At 40.4% G+C, this 21422-nt stretch overlaps 2 protein-coding genes across 4 annotated transcripts; both read right to left on the bottom strand.

Annotated features, from left to right (window-relative positions):
- Window positions 1-3120: 3120 nt before the first annotated feature.
- On the bottom strand, window positions 3121-9135 carry RB195_007677 (uncharacterized protein; the record flags this gene model as incomplete). 2 transcript variants are annotated; one of them, XM_064181430.1, is made up of 5 exons in its annotated part: window positions 3121-3238; window positions 5601-5719; window positions 6030-6218; window positions 8924-9053; window positions 9125-9135. In XM_064181430.1, 5 exons carry the CDS (start codon window positions 9133-9135, stop codon window positions 3121-3123), a joined length of 567 nt encoding a protein of 188 aa, XP_064038220.1. The 2 variants fall into 2 exon arrangements, with proteins under 2 accessions (XP_064038220.1, XP_064038221.1); XM_064181431.1 differs by lacking the exons at window positions 8924-9053; window positions 9125-9135 and adding an exon at window positions 6391-6459 and having other exon boundaries at window positions 5480-5604.
- Window positions 9136-14445: 5310 nt separating this feature from the next.
- On the bottom strand, window positions 14446-21310 carry RB195_007678 (uncharacterized protein; the record flags this gene model as incomplete). 2 transcript variants are annotated; one of them, XM_064181433.1, is made up of 23 exons in its annotated part: window positions 14446-14514; window positions 14649-14789; window positions 15195-15992; window positions 16055-16185; window positions 16284-16487; window positions 16546-16711; window positions 16775-16924; window positions 17010-17071; window positions 17231-17393; window positions 17452-17604; window positions 17660-17764; window positions 18081-18248; window positions 18376-18582; window positions 18715-18799; window positions 18961-19073; window positions 19282-19341; window positions 19410-19513; window positions 19610-19745; window positions 19875-20032; window positions 20146-20245; window positions 20350-20508; window positions 20959-21087; window positions 21275-21310. In XM_064181433.1, the coding sequence occupies 23 exons, from the start codon at window positions 21308-21310 to the stop codon at window positions 14446-14448; spliced, it is 3597 nt and encodes a 1198-aa protein (XP_064038222.1). The 2 variants fall into 2 exon arrangements, with proteins under 2 accessions (XP_064038222.1, XP_064038223.1); XM_064181432.1 differs by having other exon boundaries at window positions 18081-18272.
- Between the last annotated feature and the right edge of the window lie 112 nt (window positions 21311-21422).

Consider the following 21422-nt stretch of genomic DNA (forward strand, 5'->3'; position numbering starts at 1 on the left):
ACTACCATGGTTTAGGGTAAGGGTAGTCATAAACCAAGTGATCGGCCCTAACTTTGAAACCTTAAGCTTCCTTCTTCCCTAAGCAAATATCTAGGTGTTTTTTTTGTTTTGTTGGTCATTGTTCATCCGAAAGAAGCCACGGGATTCACATGTCAGTTACTCACGTGTGATCCATGCTGTTTGCTCCCAAGGTTGCACTTGAAGCATGATGAGGTCTACATGATAATGATAAAGGATAAAGTTTCTAGCGTTAGTCAATCCGCTTGGGATGCGCCCCACGTTCACTTCAATTCAGAATCGTTTGAGGTTTACGAACGTGTAAATGGCCCATACAATGACTTGCGGGGACTGGCCGATGTTTCAGGTCAGTGTTTTTATCCTCCCAGACAAGTCTGGTACCAATTTATCGGCCTCGGAGGGATGAAATGCTTGGTGAGCTCTAGGACGGATTCGAACCTCCGGTCGATCGTGCAGGAAGCGAAACCTCTAACCGCTACACTACACCTGCCGTAACTGATGAAGGAGTGGAGTCTTCTTTTTTAAACTCATGATGTTTCATCGCTGAAACCACATTTCTATTTTTTCTGAGCGTTCAAGATCCATAATTTGGAGAAAAGAGCTATTTGGTGTAACGTTACGGTTGAGCAACACCGTGCGCTGTAAAAAAGGGAGTATACCTAGGAAAAACATAATCCAGAATAATCCTGTCCAGAAGAAAAACGATCCCATGCAGGGCAGGTGTCGCTTTGATCGGTGCGTAACAGAAGTAAACAGCAGCCCCTTGACGACGTATGCATTCTAATGTAGACGTGAAACAAGAAGTTCACGAAATACTTCCCCTTACCGGAATTCTTCTACGAATAGATATAAATATACAAATATTTTTTCCCGCCTGCAACTTTTCTGAAATTTCTTCATCATAATCCTGATAGATTTAACAACTACGGCGGAGTTTTTTATCCAGACAAATCTTTTTCCTGAGAATATGGAGACGACGAGATTAATTGCTCCAAGAATTGTACAGTTTAGTATATCATTGCGCAAGGGATTAGAATAAGAAGAATAAGAACTAGCACAAAAATGGTTAAGAAGGCAAAACTCAGCAAGATTAAAAAGATTTCTTGGATTGTTTCGCTGAGCGCCTCTCTATTCTCTTCCTCATCTTCTTACGAATTTTCTGGATGTACGAAATATAGAGAAGCAACTATTTCCATCTGCTCCAAGTAACCAATTCTTCGCCTTTTTGACAGCTTTTTAGCTGTGATAAAGGAAAGAAATGGCAATAAGCTGTAAGGGATTATAAAGAATTTTTTCTCATACATTAAAAAGCCTCACTAAAGGATAAGGATGGAAAAGCTAGTTCTTCATCGGATCTTAACAAAAATTGTTTACTGGTTCACTGGAAAATATCCACTGAAATACGGATTAAGCTACATCACGTTCTTAAGCATAATCAGAATAAGGCGACTAGGAAACTGTACATGCTGATCTTGACAGCATGAAAAAAGCAAAGAAAAGAGGATACCGTGTCTGGAACCTACATTACATTTTTCGTATGATGTTCAGACAATTCGCACTCGGGGATAAATATGTTTGACCAGGCAGACGCGACGCGTCTGCCACGGGAAAGCTCATTCTCTGCTCAACACACCCTCTCTGCTCTTTCTGTCTTTGTGTGTGTGTGTGTGTGTGTGTGTGTGTGTGTGTGTGTGTGTGTGTGTGTGTGTGTGTGTGTGTGTGTGTGTGTGTGTGTGTGTGTGTGTGTGTGTGTGTGTGTGTGTGTGTGTGTGTGTGTGTGTGTGTGTGTGTGTGTGTGTGTGTGTGTGTGTGTGTGTGTGTGTGTGTGTGTGTGTGTGTGTGTGTGTGTGTGATCGAGTGACTTTTGATTGGAAAGTACATTGCGCCCACTTCGTATCACACGAGCGTCAATTATTTTTTCATCTTCTAAACCTCTACTATATTTTTTAGTATATTTTTAGGAATGGTGTAGCATAGTCGGCAGCAGAGTTCCGCTCTAACAGTAAGTTCGATGGTACGAAACCGACTTAGTGCTCACCAAGCCTTTCATCCCATCGAGGTCGATAAATTGTTGCCAGACATGTCTGGGAGGATAAAAACACTCGGGACATCGGCTAGCCCCCGCACGTCATTGTATAGGCTTCACAGGCGTTCGTTCAAATCTCAAACTATTCCGAGTTGAAGTGACGTATCCCAAGCGGATTGATTAACGCCAGACACTTTATCCTTTTTATTTTGAACGAAATCTGATTGTAGAGAGGAGAGAGCAATGGATATTAGTTCCTGAATTGATGAGGACTCTCATGCAGCGAAGCAACGCCAACAATTTAGCTCTGCGCATAGGTGCGATAGGGAGGAGCCGGGCTCTCCTCAGAGGCAGGAGGTCTGGCTCATGGGGTGCAGCTCAAGTGATGAGGATCCCTTCTCGAACCATCTAAAAGTGAAGAAGATCATTTCAGTAACCGTCCAAAAGTAAAGTAGGTCGAAACAGCGGTTCCGACTATCATATAATCATATAATCATATATGACTCTGCTTTATTACGTTCTAAGTTTTTTCAAGACATCAAATTTGAACAAAATAGGCAGGCAAACAGTTTAGACTTTTCAAAAACTTTTCACGTTTTCAAGAGGAGATCGTATGCATTACAGTTGAGGTAATTATAACGTGAACTGCTAATTCCTCAAAGCAACAGTAACAGCAGAGTCTATACATTGATCGCGACGACGTTGCGACAATTTGCATACATATAACGTCATAAGCGCTACAGTAGTCAAATGACCATGACGGATATTTACGGCATAAACGCTTAAGAGGTTAAAATTGAAAAGAAGACATTCAATTAGCATAATAGACGGGATGTGAAAACATCATACAGGAAGCTATCGTAATCCAGTCATCCTTAAGCCGGAAATGTGAACTTATACATGCGATCTATGAATAATTCGCATAATATGTTCTATATGCATTGATTAAAACTCGGAAAAAGGTGTTTACCAATACTTGTGTAGGAGTACGGCGACGAGAATTTAGTCCTCCTATTTTACGGCAAAAAAAAACACTGAATTCTATTCAGTTATAGGTGATGATGTGATATTAAAGGCTAAACAGTTCTAGTGTTGTCCAAAAGTCCACTTATTTTACGCTGTACGATCCGCCTCCCTTCCTCTTCCTCCTCATCCTCCTCCTTCTCCGCCTCCTCCTCCTTCTCCTCCTCCCCGCTTGAAAATATGACATGTCTCCTCCCCGCTTCAAAAATATGACATGTATTAATCATCTCAGCTCATCCAGAATAATTCGGGAGTCATACAGCCTGCAGTTGTAAATCTGAAGCACGTGCAAATCCAATCCCTAACACGAAGTATTTAAAGACATCACCCCACGAATCTGAGGTGGTACGGATTTCAGGTGGAGTATTCATATACGGGAGCATAGATTATGGAGAGGGGAGTGATTCCGTCTATTTCTTCCTAATTGCCGTAAAAAACGGGCCGAAAGATGCGGCACGTGCACAAGGCTGGCGCGCTCCAATCGAACTCGTTGTAAAAGATAGCACGTCAGAACGCCCGAAGCCGTATCGTCCGGGCAGTTTTTTTACGGCGATTAGGAAGAAATGGACGGAATCACCCCCTCTCCATAATCTACGATCCCGTATACGAATACTCCACCTGAAATCCGTACCACCTCAGCAGATTCATGGGGTGATGCCTTTAATCTTTCACTTTTTCACTATCGTTACATTACTGTCAGCAATAATGTTCACACAAGTTGACCTACGTGTAAGAAGAACTGATTTCTTCTTTAATGGAAGAAAGTGGACGTGAAAAACTTTCAATTTCTCTATCATATACTTCCAAATCATTCCTGCAGAAGTTAAGCTGAAAATCTTAGTATGACGGAAGCAGAATTTTCTTCTGATCATTCTGTTTTTTCCCCCAGAAGAACAACGATTCTCCGTGATTTCTTTTAATCTGATCTATGACGTTAACATGATCCGAGCACAGATACCTAATAAGAATAAGCTAATACCTTATTAAAATAGTATACGTATTTAAATCCCCGACAGACCGCAATGTTCAGTTCCTTGTCAAGCAAACAACTATACGCACCCATTTATACCTTATACCAATGATTTTCCACAGAGAACAGTTTTTGCAGAAAAAAACCGTTGTTTTTCCTGTGATTTGTGAACTTTTTCTCAATAAACACCCGCTTAAGTAAATGCAATTGATCACGATTTCAATTCGTGTACCTTTTGCACCGTTATTCCCGAAGAGTACGGTATTTGACAATCATCTAAGTTTTTCATTAAAACAGTTGAAGCCAATTGCTGCTGATCTAAGCGATTTGAATTCGGCCGGGATCAAAGATGAAGTGAAGATGGTTAAGTGGGATTTAAAGACATAAATCTACGCAAATATTAATCTCATGTCATTGTAAGAAGATCAGCCTAAGGAGCTTTTGGTTATAAGGGACCAGTTCGAGCTGCCGGAAAACTCGACAGCTCGCACTGGTAATACTTTTTTTCAAATACAAAATCATAATAGAAAGCAATGGTGCTTAAAAAATACTTGAATACCAAGCCATAGAAGAGTCTTTCCATGGATTACCTTAGAATTCTACAAATTACCTTGGGGAGTACGAAAGTTCCTAAGCATAAGTAAAAATTGTGATCAACGTAAGTAAAAAAAAGCACATAAATTCCAACGTTTCGATCGTCTATTTACCATAAATAGGTAATAATAATAATAATAACAATAATAATAATAATAATAATAATAATAATAATAATAATAATAATAATAATAATAATAATAATAATAATAATAATAATAATAATCCATACCACAATCATACCATAAATACCATTTATTTACCATAATTTACCATATCATACTTCCCGAAATATCGATATTTGCAATCAAATATCCTCAAATTTTTGTCGCATTCTGCGAAATGGTGTAGGTTTGCGCGTGTACTATTTTTTTTTAGCAGAACCAAAATTGTTAATGATCTTTATTCTCGCTAACGTTTCGCCTTCTTCAGAGCCTGGAAAAATCAAGGAAAAGTGTAATTTACTCCCTCAAACACCTCGTTATCCCACAGGATATGACTTAGCAAACAGATTATTCAAAGGCAACGTCAGAAAAACAGATCACCATAGCGCTCACCTTGATAGCCAAAAAATCGTGATGTTAGCGGACCACCACTTGTTAGAGTTAGAAATTACTACAATTACTACGCAGACCCTTTAGGTGATAATATACTTAGAAAATTATATTTGTGAAAATTATGTGAAGAAAACAAAAAAAAAGTGTCAGAGAGAACTAAAAAAAAAATGCAAAGGAAGAGGAAAAATAAGACATAAGATAACTGCTCGGCGCTTTTTTTGCACAACCCCTACGTATCTGGGTGTGGGCGTGGTTACAGTGCACAGAACTCCTACACGTATTTGACTGGACCCAATCGGTGAGCTGATACTAGTTTCTAACGCAATTCTTTGCATTACTCCAACGTATGGGGTTTGGTTCAGCGCAGTCGGTGCGAGGTTCGGCTGCGGGTTCACGGCCGATGGGCCGAAACCTTCCTAGAGCCACGAATCCCTCTGGAGTCGGGAAACTTCTACCAGTCTTGTCTGCAACGATAGAGGAAAAACACACCGAAGTGACACATCGGTTGGCCTCTGCAAGCCATCGCGTAAGCTGGACATGCGTTCATAAACCTCAAAGGATTCTGAATTGAAGTCGAATCGCGTAAGTCCATTCCCGAGGGAATTGATCAGCGCTGTGCACTCTATCCTTTATCCGCACGGTGTCCTGTCTCGGAATACGCCAAAGCTTTCGAGCCCGTTTGGATTCTGGAGGTATTATGAGCAGCTTATACCATGACTTATGAGGAGCAGCCCATATATCAGGACTGTATTGTCATTCTTCTCGGACAAGTACGATTTTATGGACATCGGAGAGAATGAATGCGAGCGTAACGCAGTGGTAAGAAATCACCACGTCGTACCTGCGCGATCATCTGGGCTCGACATCGTCCAGGACCATCCAAAATTTTCATCTTTTCAAGGTCAATGAGGTCGATGAGGCAGGCTTTGTTCATGGATGAGGGAATTTGAGTTGAAACTTGAGTCCCGGTTGATCCACCAAGTCGTTGTGTAGACCGCTCTTGCGTCAGCGAAACGTCCACGACTCCAAACTGAAGTTGAAAGGTATTCGCTCATCGCAAAAGGTTTGGTTAGAGCGAATCAATCAATCAATTGATTAGCTAATCTTTCTCCGTCATGCGAAGAATTTAGAACTACGGTCAGCCTCGACAGCACAGATGGGTGTGGACGCTATAACTATAAACGGGTCAATGCGACATGAACCACGGTGTATTTGCGTACGCACTCGAAACCGCACATTAGAGGCAGCAGTTCGAACCGAGATGGGACCATTGCAAACTGCAGCGATAGGAGGTGCCAGAAAGGGTTCCAGTGCGCTCCTAACCGCTACGCTCCACCGCGCCGCCTCAAGAGAAGCCGCGTACGCAATTGCACCGCGTTTCATGTCGTTTTAACCATACTATACAATGTTCACAACAACGAAGCAGAATCCCTTTCTCAGGACACTCACAGGCGTTGAATACAAACTGTAACTGATAGTGATCGATTGAGAAGTTTGCCTTCTTCGGTTATTCGGCGGCAAAAATTCCCTGCAACAACGCCAAAATTCGAGAATGTTTACTTTTCTCGGGTCATAACGGGTCATATCTACTGTCAGGTGAATGTGATCTGTACAGCTCATTACGTCTTAACTGGTAGTTCAGGACCGGGAAACGATAACACACCGCATAAGAAAACGTCCTAAGCGTAAGATTAAGGTAAGCGCGTGTAGAAGATAAGCGAAACAAAGATAACTGCACTGAAAGGGCGTTGCCATAAGATTATGTGGGAAGTTTAAAGTTTTATGTTCTTCTCCTAGAGTTCGCCGACTCATATCACGATCAAATAATTGAAATGGAATGTTATTACGTAATAAGCACACACCCATGCAACACCTCACCTCATGACAACTCGTCCAAAGAGCCAAAAAGTCAAAGAATCATGTGCATGATGATTGTTGAACTCTCGTAGAATTTGTGCGCGCTAACCAACGTCCATGTGGTGACGCCAATTCTCTACAGAATTCAGCACATCATCCTTTTTTGAGTGGGAGGACGGCTAATGCTCCATGGTTCGGATGGTTCTTGTTTACTCATGAATAGGAGATGGGGAATTTTTATGTCAACTTCCGGAGAAGATAATCACCTTTCTACTGCCCCCGCCAAACAACACGCAGATAACAACGATTGTAAACTTTTGCAGGAATTTGATGTAATCTGTGAGTTAGGTTTGGTGGTCGCGGAAGAAGCTGGGGGGATCAGTAAGAAGAACATTACAACTGCAAACTATTTGACAGAATTGACTAGGTAAAGGATAAAGGGTAAAGTGTCTGGCGTTAATCAGTACGCTTGGGATGCGCTCCCACGTTCACTTCAATTCAGGATCGTTTGAGGTTTAAGATGTGTAACTGGCTTACACTGTGACGTGAGGGGGCTAGCCGATGTGTCAAGTCAGTTGTAGGTAATCAAACTCAAGCAATTTTTGTCTGTCCTTCATAACCGACTACTTGAGTAAAGCTATACGGGCTAGTCTGGTGAAATGCGGTCCCGAGGACCAAGTGAGAATTGTGGAAATACCTCTAACAAATCTCAAAAAGCAACTAGTTCGAAATAGAATGTACAATCACTTTTGTCTTACTCCAGACTGTGTAATATCCCCATTCGGAAAGGAAGGGGACTGCATGTTCTCTGGTGTAGTCTATGTAATTTCGTGCAAAACATGTGGGGACCAATACATCGGCGAAACAGGGTGACCCCTTTGTGTTCGCATGAAAGAACATCTAAATGGGATGAAACAATCGAATGTAGCAACTCCTCTCGGAGCTCACCGCAGACAATGTCATCAAAATGTTCCTTTCTGCATAGCTGTCACGATCCTATCGTACGAACCTGAAATTATAGCTCGCAGAAGTTTAGAAGTGTTTTGGATAAATGCAAGAGGTGCAAAAATGAATAGAAAGGAAGAGTGCTTAGCCGTGACCAACGAGTTGGCTCTGTATCAGAATCTTTGCGGGTTTGATCTACAGGGTCATATGCGGGTCGCATCCTAATTAGTATTAGCGGAGCGACTGCACCACGCGGATATCCGCTAACATCACGGCAACTGAGGTAGGCACAACGAATTAGCCTCTTTTGGTTTTTGTTTCCGGGTGGTGTATCCTAAGGGACGATGACTTGTTCTGATACAAACGTTAGCCGTAATAAAGTTTGTTAACAATCTTGGCTGCTGCTTAAATTTGACTATCGACAAGTTGCAATCTCTATGCCAAGATTTAAGAAAGGTCGAACTTTCGAACTTCTATCAAGTCAGTGTTTTTATCCTCCCAGGCAAGTCTTGTACGAATTTTCATCCATCCACTCTAGTGCTTGGTGAGCACTAGAGTGGATTCGAACCTCCGATAGATCGTGCAGGAAACGGAACCTCTAACCGCTACACTACACACGCCCCATATAACTAACTAACTAAATTAATTATTAATTAATTATTTTGTTTATTTAACAGAACAGGTTTTGATTAATTATTTCTCGGCTCATTATGCACTGCAAATCCAAGAATAACCATCATATAGCTAGTCTAGGCCAAGTTCATAGCTAGACATATGTAGTGAGACATGACGGAACTTCAGATATTCATAAATAGTTCGATGGGGTCACTATGGTACCGAAATACTAGTGCATCGATGAAGACCACGATCTCTGAAAAATATCTCGAAATGCAGAAAAAATGAATTTCCGTTGAGTTGTTAGCGTAAACTTACCGGAAATCCGAATCGGCTGATATCCGTATATTTTACTGAGGGAGCTTTGTCGAATATCCGGAACGAATTATCATTTAGTCTATCACGTTTGCGATGCTTACCAACAACTGATTCAATGTTTATCTCAGCTCTTAAACATATTTCTGGGAAATTTTCAAATGTTGGATGAAAATTAGTGCAGCTAAATTATTATTAATTTACCTTAAGCACATACTTTGAAGAGTAGAGGCGAAACAACTCGAGTGATCTTACTCCTCTTTATTATTTTCTAATTTCATTTCAAATAATCTCCAGAAAATTTTGAGTTTGATTTCTAACAGCTATCCTAAGATTAAAAGCTTAACGTGCCACATTTTGGCCGCCATTTTTTCAGACATTTTTAGACATTTGGCCATTTTTTTTAGAAAAGTCTCTCTTTGGAAACGAAAATGCGAAGAAACTTCTATTTTTATCGCTCGTAAGAACTATTTTACAGGAGAATTACGTTAGAATGGAACTAATAACAGGTCGAAATCTTCATTTTCAATTCAGTTAACCATCGCGGACTATTATGTCATGTTTCAGTTTTTTTTATACATTATTTCAAAAATCACTGTAAAAAGTGGTTAATTTATTGCTGTGGCATGATCCATCCATATAGCTAATTCGAAATTTCTTGTTCCATCACAAATCCCTCACAAACGGCTGCAGCGGAGCCGTCTGGCTTCACGTCATCATTCATGGATTCACATTGGTGGTGGTCACAATTAAATAAACATTTTGCTAGCGTCTACACTTAAACGCATCAGTTGATCCTTGAGGACTTTGGTAAAAATTCAGCGATGAGCTAACATTCCAAGCTGTTTTGGAGAGTCAAGGTGGTTTCATAAAACATTATTGGATCTTTTTTTACGTCATTCCTAAAAAAGTTAAATTTAGACGTAACGTTATTGGATTACTGCAGCTTTTCGTGACGTGATATCCATATAAGCACATCTCGCCCATCCTGAAATTTGATATGTAGACGAAAAATGGATCGCTCGCGTCATTGAGAATGTGTAGGCGAGAAGTGGTTCGCGGCATTTCATTGTTTGTCTTGAAAGCTCAATCTGATAATGCCTGTCGGTGACATTTCTGAGACGCAATGAGTAGATTATTTCGTGATGGAAGAAGGAAGGGAATCTCTCCAAAATGTCATTGATGTCCTGAAAAAAGAACGGGACAAGAAATACGCATTAAGCTATCAGCATTAGCTTGAAGTCTTTTGTCGCTCTGTTTATTTCTGCAGATATTTAAACTAAAAATAGAACATCGAGAAAAACGTAAAACTGTGAAGAAACAAATGAAGGAAAAAGATGTGGGAATAAAAATCCGGAATTAAAAAAAATTCAATTAAACCATTTTCTGGCAGCAAACGTAGCAAGAAGCAACGGAAGAAGTTATAGCAATAAATGAGTAGGTGAAAAGAAAAAATAAAATTATTGGCTACCTTCAGCTTAATCCAGGAAATCAGTTCTTAGAAACATGGTCTAAACACTCGAGATTTTCGGATGTAACCAGTAGAAATATTCCAGGAAACATTGAGCCTTTCTTATACCCCGACGTTGGAATACTACGTATCTTCAGTTAATTCTCTTGGGAGAGGATGAGTTCAATAAGGATCATCTCAAAAATTTTTCGTTATAACCTAATTAAGATGGAATGTGATCTCTGCGGCCACAATAACTGCATTCCACTTTTTTCCTTAAAGAAGATCAAATGGGGAAATTGTTGCCACTTATTTAGCATTTCAAACTCAACTGACCAGAGGAGTCAGGAGAATTCCCATAAATAAGTTCTTTTTCGTAAAAGGTAGAGTTATTTAGTTACTTACTGTGCAAAGAGCACAGAAAATGCGCTTTAAAAAAAACCGCACAAATTTAATAATCGGAGAGAAAAAAAGGTGAACAGAGTCAACAGTTAGCCCGATGAAGGAATTCACTAAACAAATGGGATGATAAAATAAAAATATTGTGAAGCCGTGCGAAACAAGCGAATTTCAGTGTAAAACAGATATTTACCAAATACTTTAGGAGAAATACTTTACTCTAGGGGCGATTGTTGCTGCCTAGTTCCACTGTCCTCATTTCATTACACAATCTACGTAAATAATTGTATCCTCGGGTGAACTGCTACCTCCATAAATGAAGACTCAGTGCTTCCTGTTGTAATTCAGCTAAAAAGAAAAAAAGCAACAAAAATTTGGGTTCATTTAATATTGAGAACTGAGGGGAACTGAGAGCGAATTTCATTCAAAAAAGGTGGAAAATATTAATTCTACTCGAATTTTTGTCTGCGATGATCCAGAAATTTCTGTATAGATACAGCTGGACATTATTAAATCACACCGATTCATTCTTCCAGAGAATAAGAGAAATTTTGTCTCAGACACTGTTTTTTTTTCTGGAAGACCTTTGGAAATTTGCAGAAACTTCGCGAATAGAACTAAGCATCTCGCATAAAATATGTTGCAATTAAGCACTTATCGACGGTAACTATGCTTATCGATAGTGAAATTTCGCTTTCGAGGTTTTGTTCGATCATAAATTATGAGATTAGCCGTCAAAAATTTCAAAGTATTGCTTCTTCACAAAATCATATCCTTATTCAATTTCTATCACTTTTTGCTATTTTACTGTTGATTTTGCTTTTTTTGTGCTTGCTGCTTCTGCTTCTCTGCTTTTTTTTTAAATTTTAGTGTGGAAACACGATTATTCCGTTTAATCATTCGTTGATATTCCCTCCATCCAATTTCTAATGAAAATTCTGTATCCGTTAATCCTTAGTCTATCGGTAACATAGAATACAATATGGAAGAAGAATGATCTGGCTATACTTGCGCTACAGGGGCCACAGTGGCTGCGATATCACCGTAAAAGGTCCAAGAAATATAAATGTTTCGTTGAAACTTTCAAAAAAGTAAACAGATAAGATTTTTCGGTGAAACCGTGGAAAAGAGTGAAGTACAGATTGCGTGGGGTGAGCGAACTGATATGGGATGGTAATAAAACGGGCGTTTAAGTCAGGTCCATCAAGGCACCATCAGATACGAGTTGGGATGAGCTGCTTGTTCGAAAACAACGAAAAAATTAGTTATCAAAAATGTACCGATCCTAATCATCGAATTTGAAAGTGGTTGTGTCATAATAGACGCTTTAACGCTCGGAAATAAAAATAGAGAGACATATACTCCAGATTCTTTCTAGATTCCTCTGAAGGATAAAAAGTATAAAGTATCTGGCGTTAATCAATCCGCTTGGGATGCGCCACCACGTTCACTTCAATTCGGAATCGTTTGAGCTTCACGAGCATGTAACTGGCCGATACAATGACTTGCGGGGCTAACCGATGTCCCAAGTCAGTGTTTTTATCCTCCCAGACAAGTCTGGTACCAATTTTTCGAACCCGGAGGTATGAAGGGCTTCGTGAGCACTAGGGCGGATTCGAGCCTTCGATGGATCGTGCAGGAAGCGGAACATCTAACCGCTACACTACACCTGCCCCTAAATTCCTCTAAGCCGCCTATTTTGATTTCCGAAATATGCGGATAGTTGACGACCTATTTATTTAGCTAGTTTAGCTTCCCTTGTACTCATTACTTTACAGTCGGGTCAAAACGATCAGAAGCATGATAGAATTGCGCGTGGTCGTACTTAAAGTGACGCATGGGACCCTTACTGATTTCTGCTGGCCAATTGGAACTAGGAGGGATTCGAGCACAACCACTGAAGCCCTTGCAGTGCACAAGTTGTATTGACCTGACTGTTCTTGATTTTAAGAATCTGGTATTCAATCCCAACTAAATCGCTCAAAAGCAGCATAGCACGAAACTGACGATATTAGGGTCTCCAGGAAAGATAGATAGTCACAATAATAGTAATGTCGAAGCAACTAGAAGCATGATGTGGTCGCGTGAGCAGTTCCAAGGATTGATGAAACAAGATATAGTAAGATCAAAACGGCATGAAGCAAGGTGCAGCTGCGTAAGCGGTTGCGCGCAAAACACTGCGGATGAGCATAGCGGTTAGGATCAAGTGAGGACCCCTGCCACCACCGTTCGTTGCTACACTTCGCGGTGGTCCCATTTCGATTCCAACCGTTTCCTCCATCGCGCTGCTTCGAGCGCAGTCGCTTACGCAACTGCCTACACACATCCGTATAGATCCTCTCACGAAGAAGTTCCTAACAGATTACTAGTTGCTATCCTCAAACTCTTCTTATGTTTCACTCCAAACGGCGTTGGAGCAATGCTCAAAAGGTCATGACGTAAATGAACTGAAATTTTGCATATTTCCTAGAAATCAACTTGCCGTTGCTACATGCTGCAATGTGCCTCTTCGACCCGCAATGACTACAACTCACAAATCGTTATTAATTTTTGAAGTGGTATACAGAGGCAACCTCCTCGAACTACTATATAATAAAAATATTGTTTATATTTTTCCCTGTCCCTCACTTTTTTTCACAGCTTACTTCTCGCCAAAAAGAAGAGGATGCGCGAATCGAAAGAATACTTTGTTTTTGTAAAATATACCGCTTGTACTAGATTCTCAATTTCTAGTTGAGATTAAAATAGGATATTAAGGAGTTTTTCAATCATTCTTAATTGTCTGCACTTTTGCTAATTTAACAATTTCATTATCAAAACTCATCCAAATGCCGTACAGATGTGCTGAAGAACATCTGTAAAAAATCAAGAACATAGATAAGGATGTAGAAGACTACAAGCTTATACTTCTCAGCAATTGACACATTTCTCTCTAGTTATTGCATCCTATCCACAATTTACTTCTGATTTAGCACGGACCATAGAACCAACCGTTTGTTGAAGCAAAGTCAAAACATCCTTTCTCCTGCTGTACAAGTACAATTATCCCAGTGAAGTAATAATGTGTCACAAATGTCATATAACATCTTCGTGTTAAGTTTTCTATTATTGTTTAAACACATGTTAATTCACACTAGCACTCAAAAAAAAAATCCAAAAAACATTAACAATTAAACACAAGACTAACAATATTAACAAGAGAGCAAAAGATGGATAGATCATTCTCTGAGTGCGTAATGAAATATCAGATGTATATAGTGTGCAAATGCGGCCTTGCGACTTGATCCTAATGACGTCATCACAGCCGCTTGCCAAAGGAGGTATCTCGGATACGCTAACAGCCTTCCCAAACTAACTAATATTAGAATTTTGAATACAGCTAGCTTTGGATTGACAATCAAATTAATATGAAAGAGTTGTGGATTGAAATGCTTGCACTATTAAATCAACGCAACAATGAATGAAGTGAATTACTTTCTTAAATAAACAAAAATAGATCTAATTTTGGACAAAGTGGACTAACAATAAATGACGCCGCAAAGAATCATTGAGCTTTGTGACAATTCCCATGCAAACTTCCTTTCTCATGGCATTAGATTCAACACAGTCACTGTTACAATATCAATTGGGCTATACTTGATGATTAGATTCAGGAAACTTTGTGAAGATATGATAATTACGCCTCTGTGGGTGGTGGTGTCGATAAAGCATTGTCTAATATTTCGTCCTCTTTCGCAACTGCCTTCTGAAGTAGAAATTCGAACAGAAATAAAACGAAACCGTTAAAAACTTCATCACCTGCACAGTATATGAGACAAGAAAAAAAAAGAAAAAAAAAGTCCATGAAATGCCAAGAAAAATGTTTACGAATTGACTCACCATCTGATCGACCTCGGAATAATTTGGAGGTTTCGACGCAGTTACATTTGGCTCAACATCTGTTGTCGAAGTTACCATCGCTTCTTCGGATCCATTTTTAGGAAGTGACTCTGATGGTGGTGGATCATCATACCGCGGGGACTAGAATATGCATTTGACAACTTTCGTAACTTTTAAGCAATAGTACAACCAAAGCAAACAATTACGCTGCTCTATTTACCATGTAGATATGAAATAGGATGTTTACAGTAATTCCTTTCTATCCTATATTCCACAAAAAAAGAACTACTGTTATACGACTGTTGAAAAAGTCGTTAACTGTTATTTCAATGCAAGAAAAAGAAATCTAGCGAAAGAATGTGTAAACCCTCTTACAGAAAGACTGCTCCACCCACAAAATGCTAATCTTTCAGAGGAACTAGCTGCCAGATTCAATACACACTGGTCTATCATACAAAGCACTAATCTTTCAGAGAAACTGTTTACTAGGCCCAAGACAGTCAGCTTCTCTTTTTAAAATTCTAGGAGATAAACACAAATTCTTACCTCTCTTTCTCTTGTTCTAGGCCGTTCGCGATCCTCACGCTCCCGTCGACCTTTGTCGGCCCTCTCTGATCTGTCTCGATCCCGTCTTCGGTCGCTGTCTCTATCCCTGTCTCTGTCTCGGTCTCGGTCCCTATCTCTGTCCCTACGGTCCCTATCTCTGTCGTCCCTCTCACTTCTCCGTCTATCACGCCCTTCCCACCGATTTCCTCCTCGATCCTCTGAATCTCCCCATCGGCTCCTTCGTTTATCTCCTCTACTGTCATCGCGGCGTCGGTCTCTCTCCTGATCTCTATCCCCCCTTCCATCTCGACCATCATTATTCCACTGTCCACGAGGACCATCTCTGTGGCCACCACGATCATTTCTGTCATTCCATGGTCTTCTTCCATCTCTGTCTGGATCGTGCCTGTCATCAACCATTCCTCTAGTTACTGTAACATTAGCACTAGGCGCATCTCTGTTATTAAACGGTCGATCCCCTTGAAATCCTCCTCTTCCTCCGAATCCGCCTCCACGACCACCTCTGAATCCACCACCGCCTGGCCCTCCAAATCCTCCTCTCATTGGCGGTGAGTTGAAATTTGGTGGTGGGACACCAGGCGGTCCTGATCCTCCAGAGGGTACTGGCGGACATGGTCTGGGCACTCCAGAAACTCCTGGTATCGGCGGCTGCATTGACGTAGGCGGCGGCATTGACGTAGGTGGTGGCATAGATGTAGGAGGTGGCATAGTTCCTGGCGGATGCACAGGTGGGGGCATCATCATACCACCAGGACCTCCAGGAGGAACACCAAACATCTGAAAGGCAGGTTGTTTACAAGAGGAAATAAAGAGACTAAGAAAAGTCAAGCTGTCTTCACCTGTCCTGGTATTCCTGGTGGCATTCCCGATGGGATACTTGAAGGCATAGGTAATCGCATACCGAAGTTTGGTGGAGGAACCATCTGTGGGGGTGGTCCCATAAACGGACCGTGTCCTCCGTGTGGAGCACCTGAATAGTTCAATAGAGTCCTTAACCCAAGATTCTCAAGATTGCAATGCTATGGGCAGGAATGCTATGCTTGATAACTTTTAAAACAGCTTTCTTACCCATAAATGGAGGAAATGGAGAAGGTGGTGGAACTGCTTGTGGTAGTGGAGGCAGCACCGCCGGTGAATCCGGCACAAGGGATTTTATTGGTGACGCGTGCATGGAATTGGACTGCGGAGAGTTCGGTGACGAGGTATCCGTCTTTGATGCGGCAGCATTTGTTGTTGAAGCTATGGTTGTAGTTCCAGCGTCATTCACCAAGGCTTCAAAAAGTATAATGTTATATTCTGTATCGAAGTTTCCACTGCAAATTTCTCTAACTTCTTCTCTCAGGTGGGAGTGATTCGACATCCAGATAAGACCCTTCACAAAATCGCTCCATATCCTTAGGGAGCAGATCCCATGGGATTAGCGAAAGTCCTCGCTCGCTATCCCAGTACTTGGCTAACTCGTTCTCTTTCATTCCCGTACCTTTCGCCCAATCCACCTAAATAATAATAGCCAAAATTATGTGACAGAAGTTAGATTTGTGAGGAATTCTTATAAGTACCTTCACGTTCTTCCTCTGAATTTGCATGTCCCTTGCTAACCGCTGCATCACATCATAAGCAGCCTTTCTTGAGCTCATGGTAACGTAAGCACAGGCTCTTGAGCTGATGAGATTCACTCGCATAACATCGCCAGCACTAGCAACTGCTGCCTGAAAACGTAAAATTTATACAAATATTATTCACGTCTCGGATATGTTAAATGTCAAAAGGTAGTTCCGTTATAAATTTACAAACCCGGATATCAGAATCACTACAATTCACGGGAAGACGACCAAACCAGAGGGTTTTAGAAGCAACTGAAAAAGTAAACACTAAGTAAAAAGTGAGAAAAAAGTCTAGAACGCAATAACATAACAATTTTGCTCTTTTATACGCCGTTGTTATAATGAAATACTGTACCCTTATGCGGAGAGCAAATCAGATATTGGATTAAATAGCGCAAAAAGTTGACTCACTTGTAACAAATCCTTCTTGAACAGCAGGCAACCCTAATTTACGTCGTTCTCTGTCCACTTTCTCTGGCTTGCGCTCTTTGGATTTGCTCCTTCGCCGCTTATGATCTCCACGATCTCTCGACCGACTCCTTTTGCGGTCTTTCTTCCTCGTATCTTTGTCACTCTTATAAAAGTATCACAATGAATCAAGCCTTATAACGACTTAAGCGCCTCTATTTTACCTCGTTGTCATCAGTCATCATGGGTACAGGAGCAGCTGGAAGTGTGCTCAGAAGCTGCGCCGGAGCAGCTCCTAACAAACCTAGACCAGATGGTGGAGGAACGCCGCTAATCGTACCACTTCCTCCAACAGAAGCTAGTTGTTGCAGGATCTCCTGAGTTCAAACATATATTATGAACCCAATAATAACACTTAATTACTGTGACTACCTGCTGTTTAGCCAACTGAGCAGGATCAATCCCTCCAGGAAGTGAAACAGGGGTTGGTCTAGCACTAGCGAATGACAAACTGGGCAAGCTGCCAATTTTCGACACCTAGGAGAATTAGAATACAACATCCAAAGAAAAAATAAAGGAAAATGTCGGAAGCACAGTAAAATCAATTCCAAGCAAGGAGGTATGGGAGAATCTACATCTTGCTGAAGTGTTTGAATCATGACTGATTTGGAGCTTGATTATTTAAGGAAAGAGTAGGTTAGAGCGACCAAAAGACCCTCCCCATCGTAAAAATTGTTATTTTAATCAGAACAAATGCAAGACTCATAACTCAAGAAGTACCCAAGACACACAAAAACAAAAAAAAAGAATGTCAAACACAAAAAAGCCGCCAAATGACACTAGATGAACTAACCAATGAATTATTGGCCAATAAGTTAAGAAGAGCCTGATTGGGCTGAGTAGAATTTGCTGGATTGAGAGCAGTTAGATGGGCAAGATTGAGTGACTGAAGACCCGCAAGACCTTGCAGGTTAGGCAGACTTTGGACTCCTGGCAAAGTAGCAAGGTTAGGCAGTCCGGCCTGGAACAGGCTAACGTCCAGTCGCTAAAAATCGTACTTCGATATCTTTACGGGTAGCAGCGGAATCAATCACAGCAAAAATAAAGTAATGCATGCATTATAGTTACAAAACACCAATACAACTTACAGGAAGACCTTGTGGCAGTGCAATTCCACCCGGAAGACCCTTTGGGAGACTAATTCCCTGCAGTGCTGCTGCAGATGTTACTGGTGGTTGAAGACTAGTTACTGTGCCACCAGGAAAGACGGAAGATGATGACGTCATTGGAACGGTCGTGCTTCCTGATGCTCCGGATGTAGCTGATAAAGAACGTTGCTGGGCTTGTGCAGCTATCTGAAAAGTAACGAAAGTCTTTCGTAAACTACAAGGAAAACCAAAGTGCGTTATTTAAACAAACTAAAAATTAGCTCCCAGCTTCACCAGTAATACCAAAAAAGAATACTTCCTAAAGCCCTATCAAATCACCTGATTTAGAGCAACTATCCGTTCAGCATGCATGTGTTTGAAAGCCGCAATCACATTCGGATCTTCTATTAAATTCCTAGCGATACTGAAAAATAAACAATGATATTGTATTGCATTAGTCAGCTATAGAAAAAGCAGGATGGTCAACATGAACTACGGCAATGCTATTGAACACTGTCAAACAGGTAATGCTCTAAATTCCCAATCGCTGAAATTATGAAGATATGTAGCTAAATTTTGGACAACCTTAGAAGGTCTTCTTGACACACTTCTGTGACTTTTTCTGATCTTTTTGTCTTTTTACTCTCGTCTCCATCGTCTTCTTCGTCACTGTAGTCAAACTGGCTCGACAACAGATCCTGAAATGAGCAACCAGAAGTTCTACTGACGATACCGTTTGCTGGGTTCTTTAAAAGCTCCAATTCTGCATCGCTACATGATTAAATGTAAAAGTAAGCATGTAGTAAACGATAATCAGTACAATTAAAAAATAAAACAATTAAAAAACTAAAAAATGAAACAATAGTGAATTTGTTTGGACAGATTAGAAAACTGATGTTCACACACCTTGATCTCCGGTTTGTCTCCTACTGATCGTATTCTAGCATCCAGCGCACGAGAAATTAACTAAAAACAATCTAAGCTAGAGCATGAAAACTTGGGGATAGATACAAAATTGAATTAGAAGCACTTACACCATGAGCCTTCCTTAACAGCACTATATCGTTCTTGAAAGCACCGCTAAAGTCGAAATTTGCATCTATCATCATTTCGAGAAGCTTGCGTTCGCTTAGTCCACCTAAACTAACAATCGAACTTAGTATGAACTGTAAAAATATGAGGACAGAAAAGATCTGGCTCTGGAAAATGGTGTGCAAAAAGTATTATGACGCACATGGAGGAATTTCATCAGATGGTTCATTGTCAGGATCGTTAACAACAGTTACAGGTGGTACAGGAGCTTCAATAGTGGGTGCAGCAGCAGCCAAGAGATGAGCAGGGGGCGGCATGGGAGGAGTGGTAGAAGGTGCCTAAATCTAAGCATTTGCTACATAAATAGAGTAGAAACGAAACTAAACTGCAGACTTGTCGAATATTCCCATAAAATTTCAATTTAAATAGAGAGATTTGTACAAATAAACCAAAGGAAAACGACTCACCGGCTGATCGTAATCTTGATGTGGTGGCGATTCCGGAGCAGAGCTCCTATGATGTTTCTTTCTCTCCTTTTCTTTTGCTCGTCCGTACGCACCTCCATATCTCGACATATCTGCATCATCTCCTTTGACAAGACGTTCCACTCTCTCGATATCCGTATCTTAAAATTTTCACTATTTCGAAGAATAAACTCATAGATTCATAGAAAACATGCAGTTTAGGCAATGCCAAAAAATTTAACCACTGTTTTACTCTAGGGAAAAAAGAAAATACCTATTCCCATGTCGCGACACTGTTGTTTGAAAGGGGCGAGCTGTTCCTCACTAAAAACACCATTAGCTCCCCAGAGGTTCAAAGTTCGAACCACACGAGGCTAAAAACACAAGCATCAACTGTATAGAAACAATAATCTCCTAATGAGGAAGGAACGATTACAAGCAGCGATAATATGACCAGAACATTATAGTAATAACTCACCTGTTCGGATACAGGACAGGTAAGAAGATCAGACAGCGTCTTGGAGAAGTTTTTAAGGAATCGTGCCGCATACACATCCCTTTCTTTCAATTGATGTTTGGATGTACGAATGATGCTGTCAATCACGTAAAGACATGGGATTTTATATTCGATTTTGCACTGAAACGAAGAAGAAATGGTTAGAAGATGATTTTTCTAGGAGAAAAAATGTCCCAGAAGCTGTTAACGAAGATGTTTTTCTCTGCTTCTCGCATTATAATACTCAGTTTCCAAGGTAAAAAGGACCTTCCAGAAGACTGCTTCAACTTCTCAAACTCCTTGATGATTGTGTTCACATTCATGCACAAATTCTAACAAAGCATTGAAACAGAAAAGTGTACTATGAATGGGAACAACAATAAACACCAAAAACTTGCAGCTGAGCGAATTTACTTTGGTAGAACTTGAATGGGAAATTTCTTTAGACTAACTCGCTTCTGAGTTCCCACCACTTGAAGCCGATATGCTTGAATAATATTTAGGAATTTTACATTTATAAGGATTTAGAATAATCCGCTTGGAATGATTCAATGAATGTTAAACGAAAGTCTAATGTGTGAAAATGCATACCTTTGCTAAAAATTTCTCCACACTGAATACAACATGTTTATAGTATCCTTTCGCTTTTAACGCTGCCTTAGATATATCTTGAATCTTCTTCTTGCTCAAAGGAGGTTTTGATTCGTAGACAGATGTTAGCTGCAAATCATCATATGAAATAGAGAAACGTATTCTTAGCTGTTCGGTACATAAGAGTTATCTGTTTTGAAGAATACACTCCTCAATTCTCGAAGACCGATCAATGAATGAAATGATCAAATTGTGAAAAAGGAAGCAACACTTGGTAATAGAAGAAGAACAAACTAAATTGAAAAACCCAACTCACCTCTGCATTAAAAGCTTTCACCACTTCAGTATCCATTTGGAAATTATTAATAGAGTACTGAAGTAGAGAATTGAGAATAAGGTTCCACCACCTGCAATTATAATTCTCAAGCAACTACAGATCGACCGAAAGGAAGAGATGATTGTCG

Source organism: Necator americanus, chromosome I (genome assembly GCF_031761385.1).
Source record: "Necator americanus strain Aroian chromosome I, whole genome shotgun sequence".
In the NCBI taxonomy this organism is placed as follows: Eukaryota; Metazoa; Nematoda; class Chromadorea; order Rhabditida; family Ancylostomatidae; genus Necator; species Necator americanus.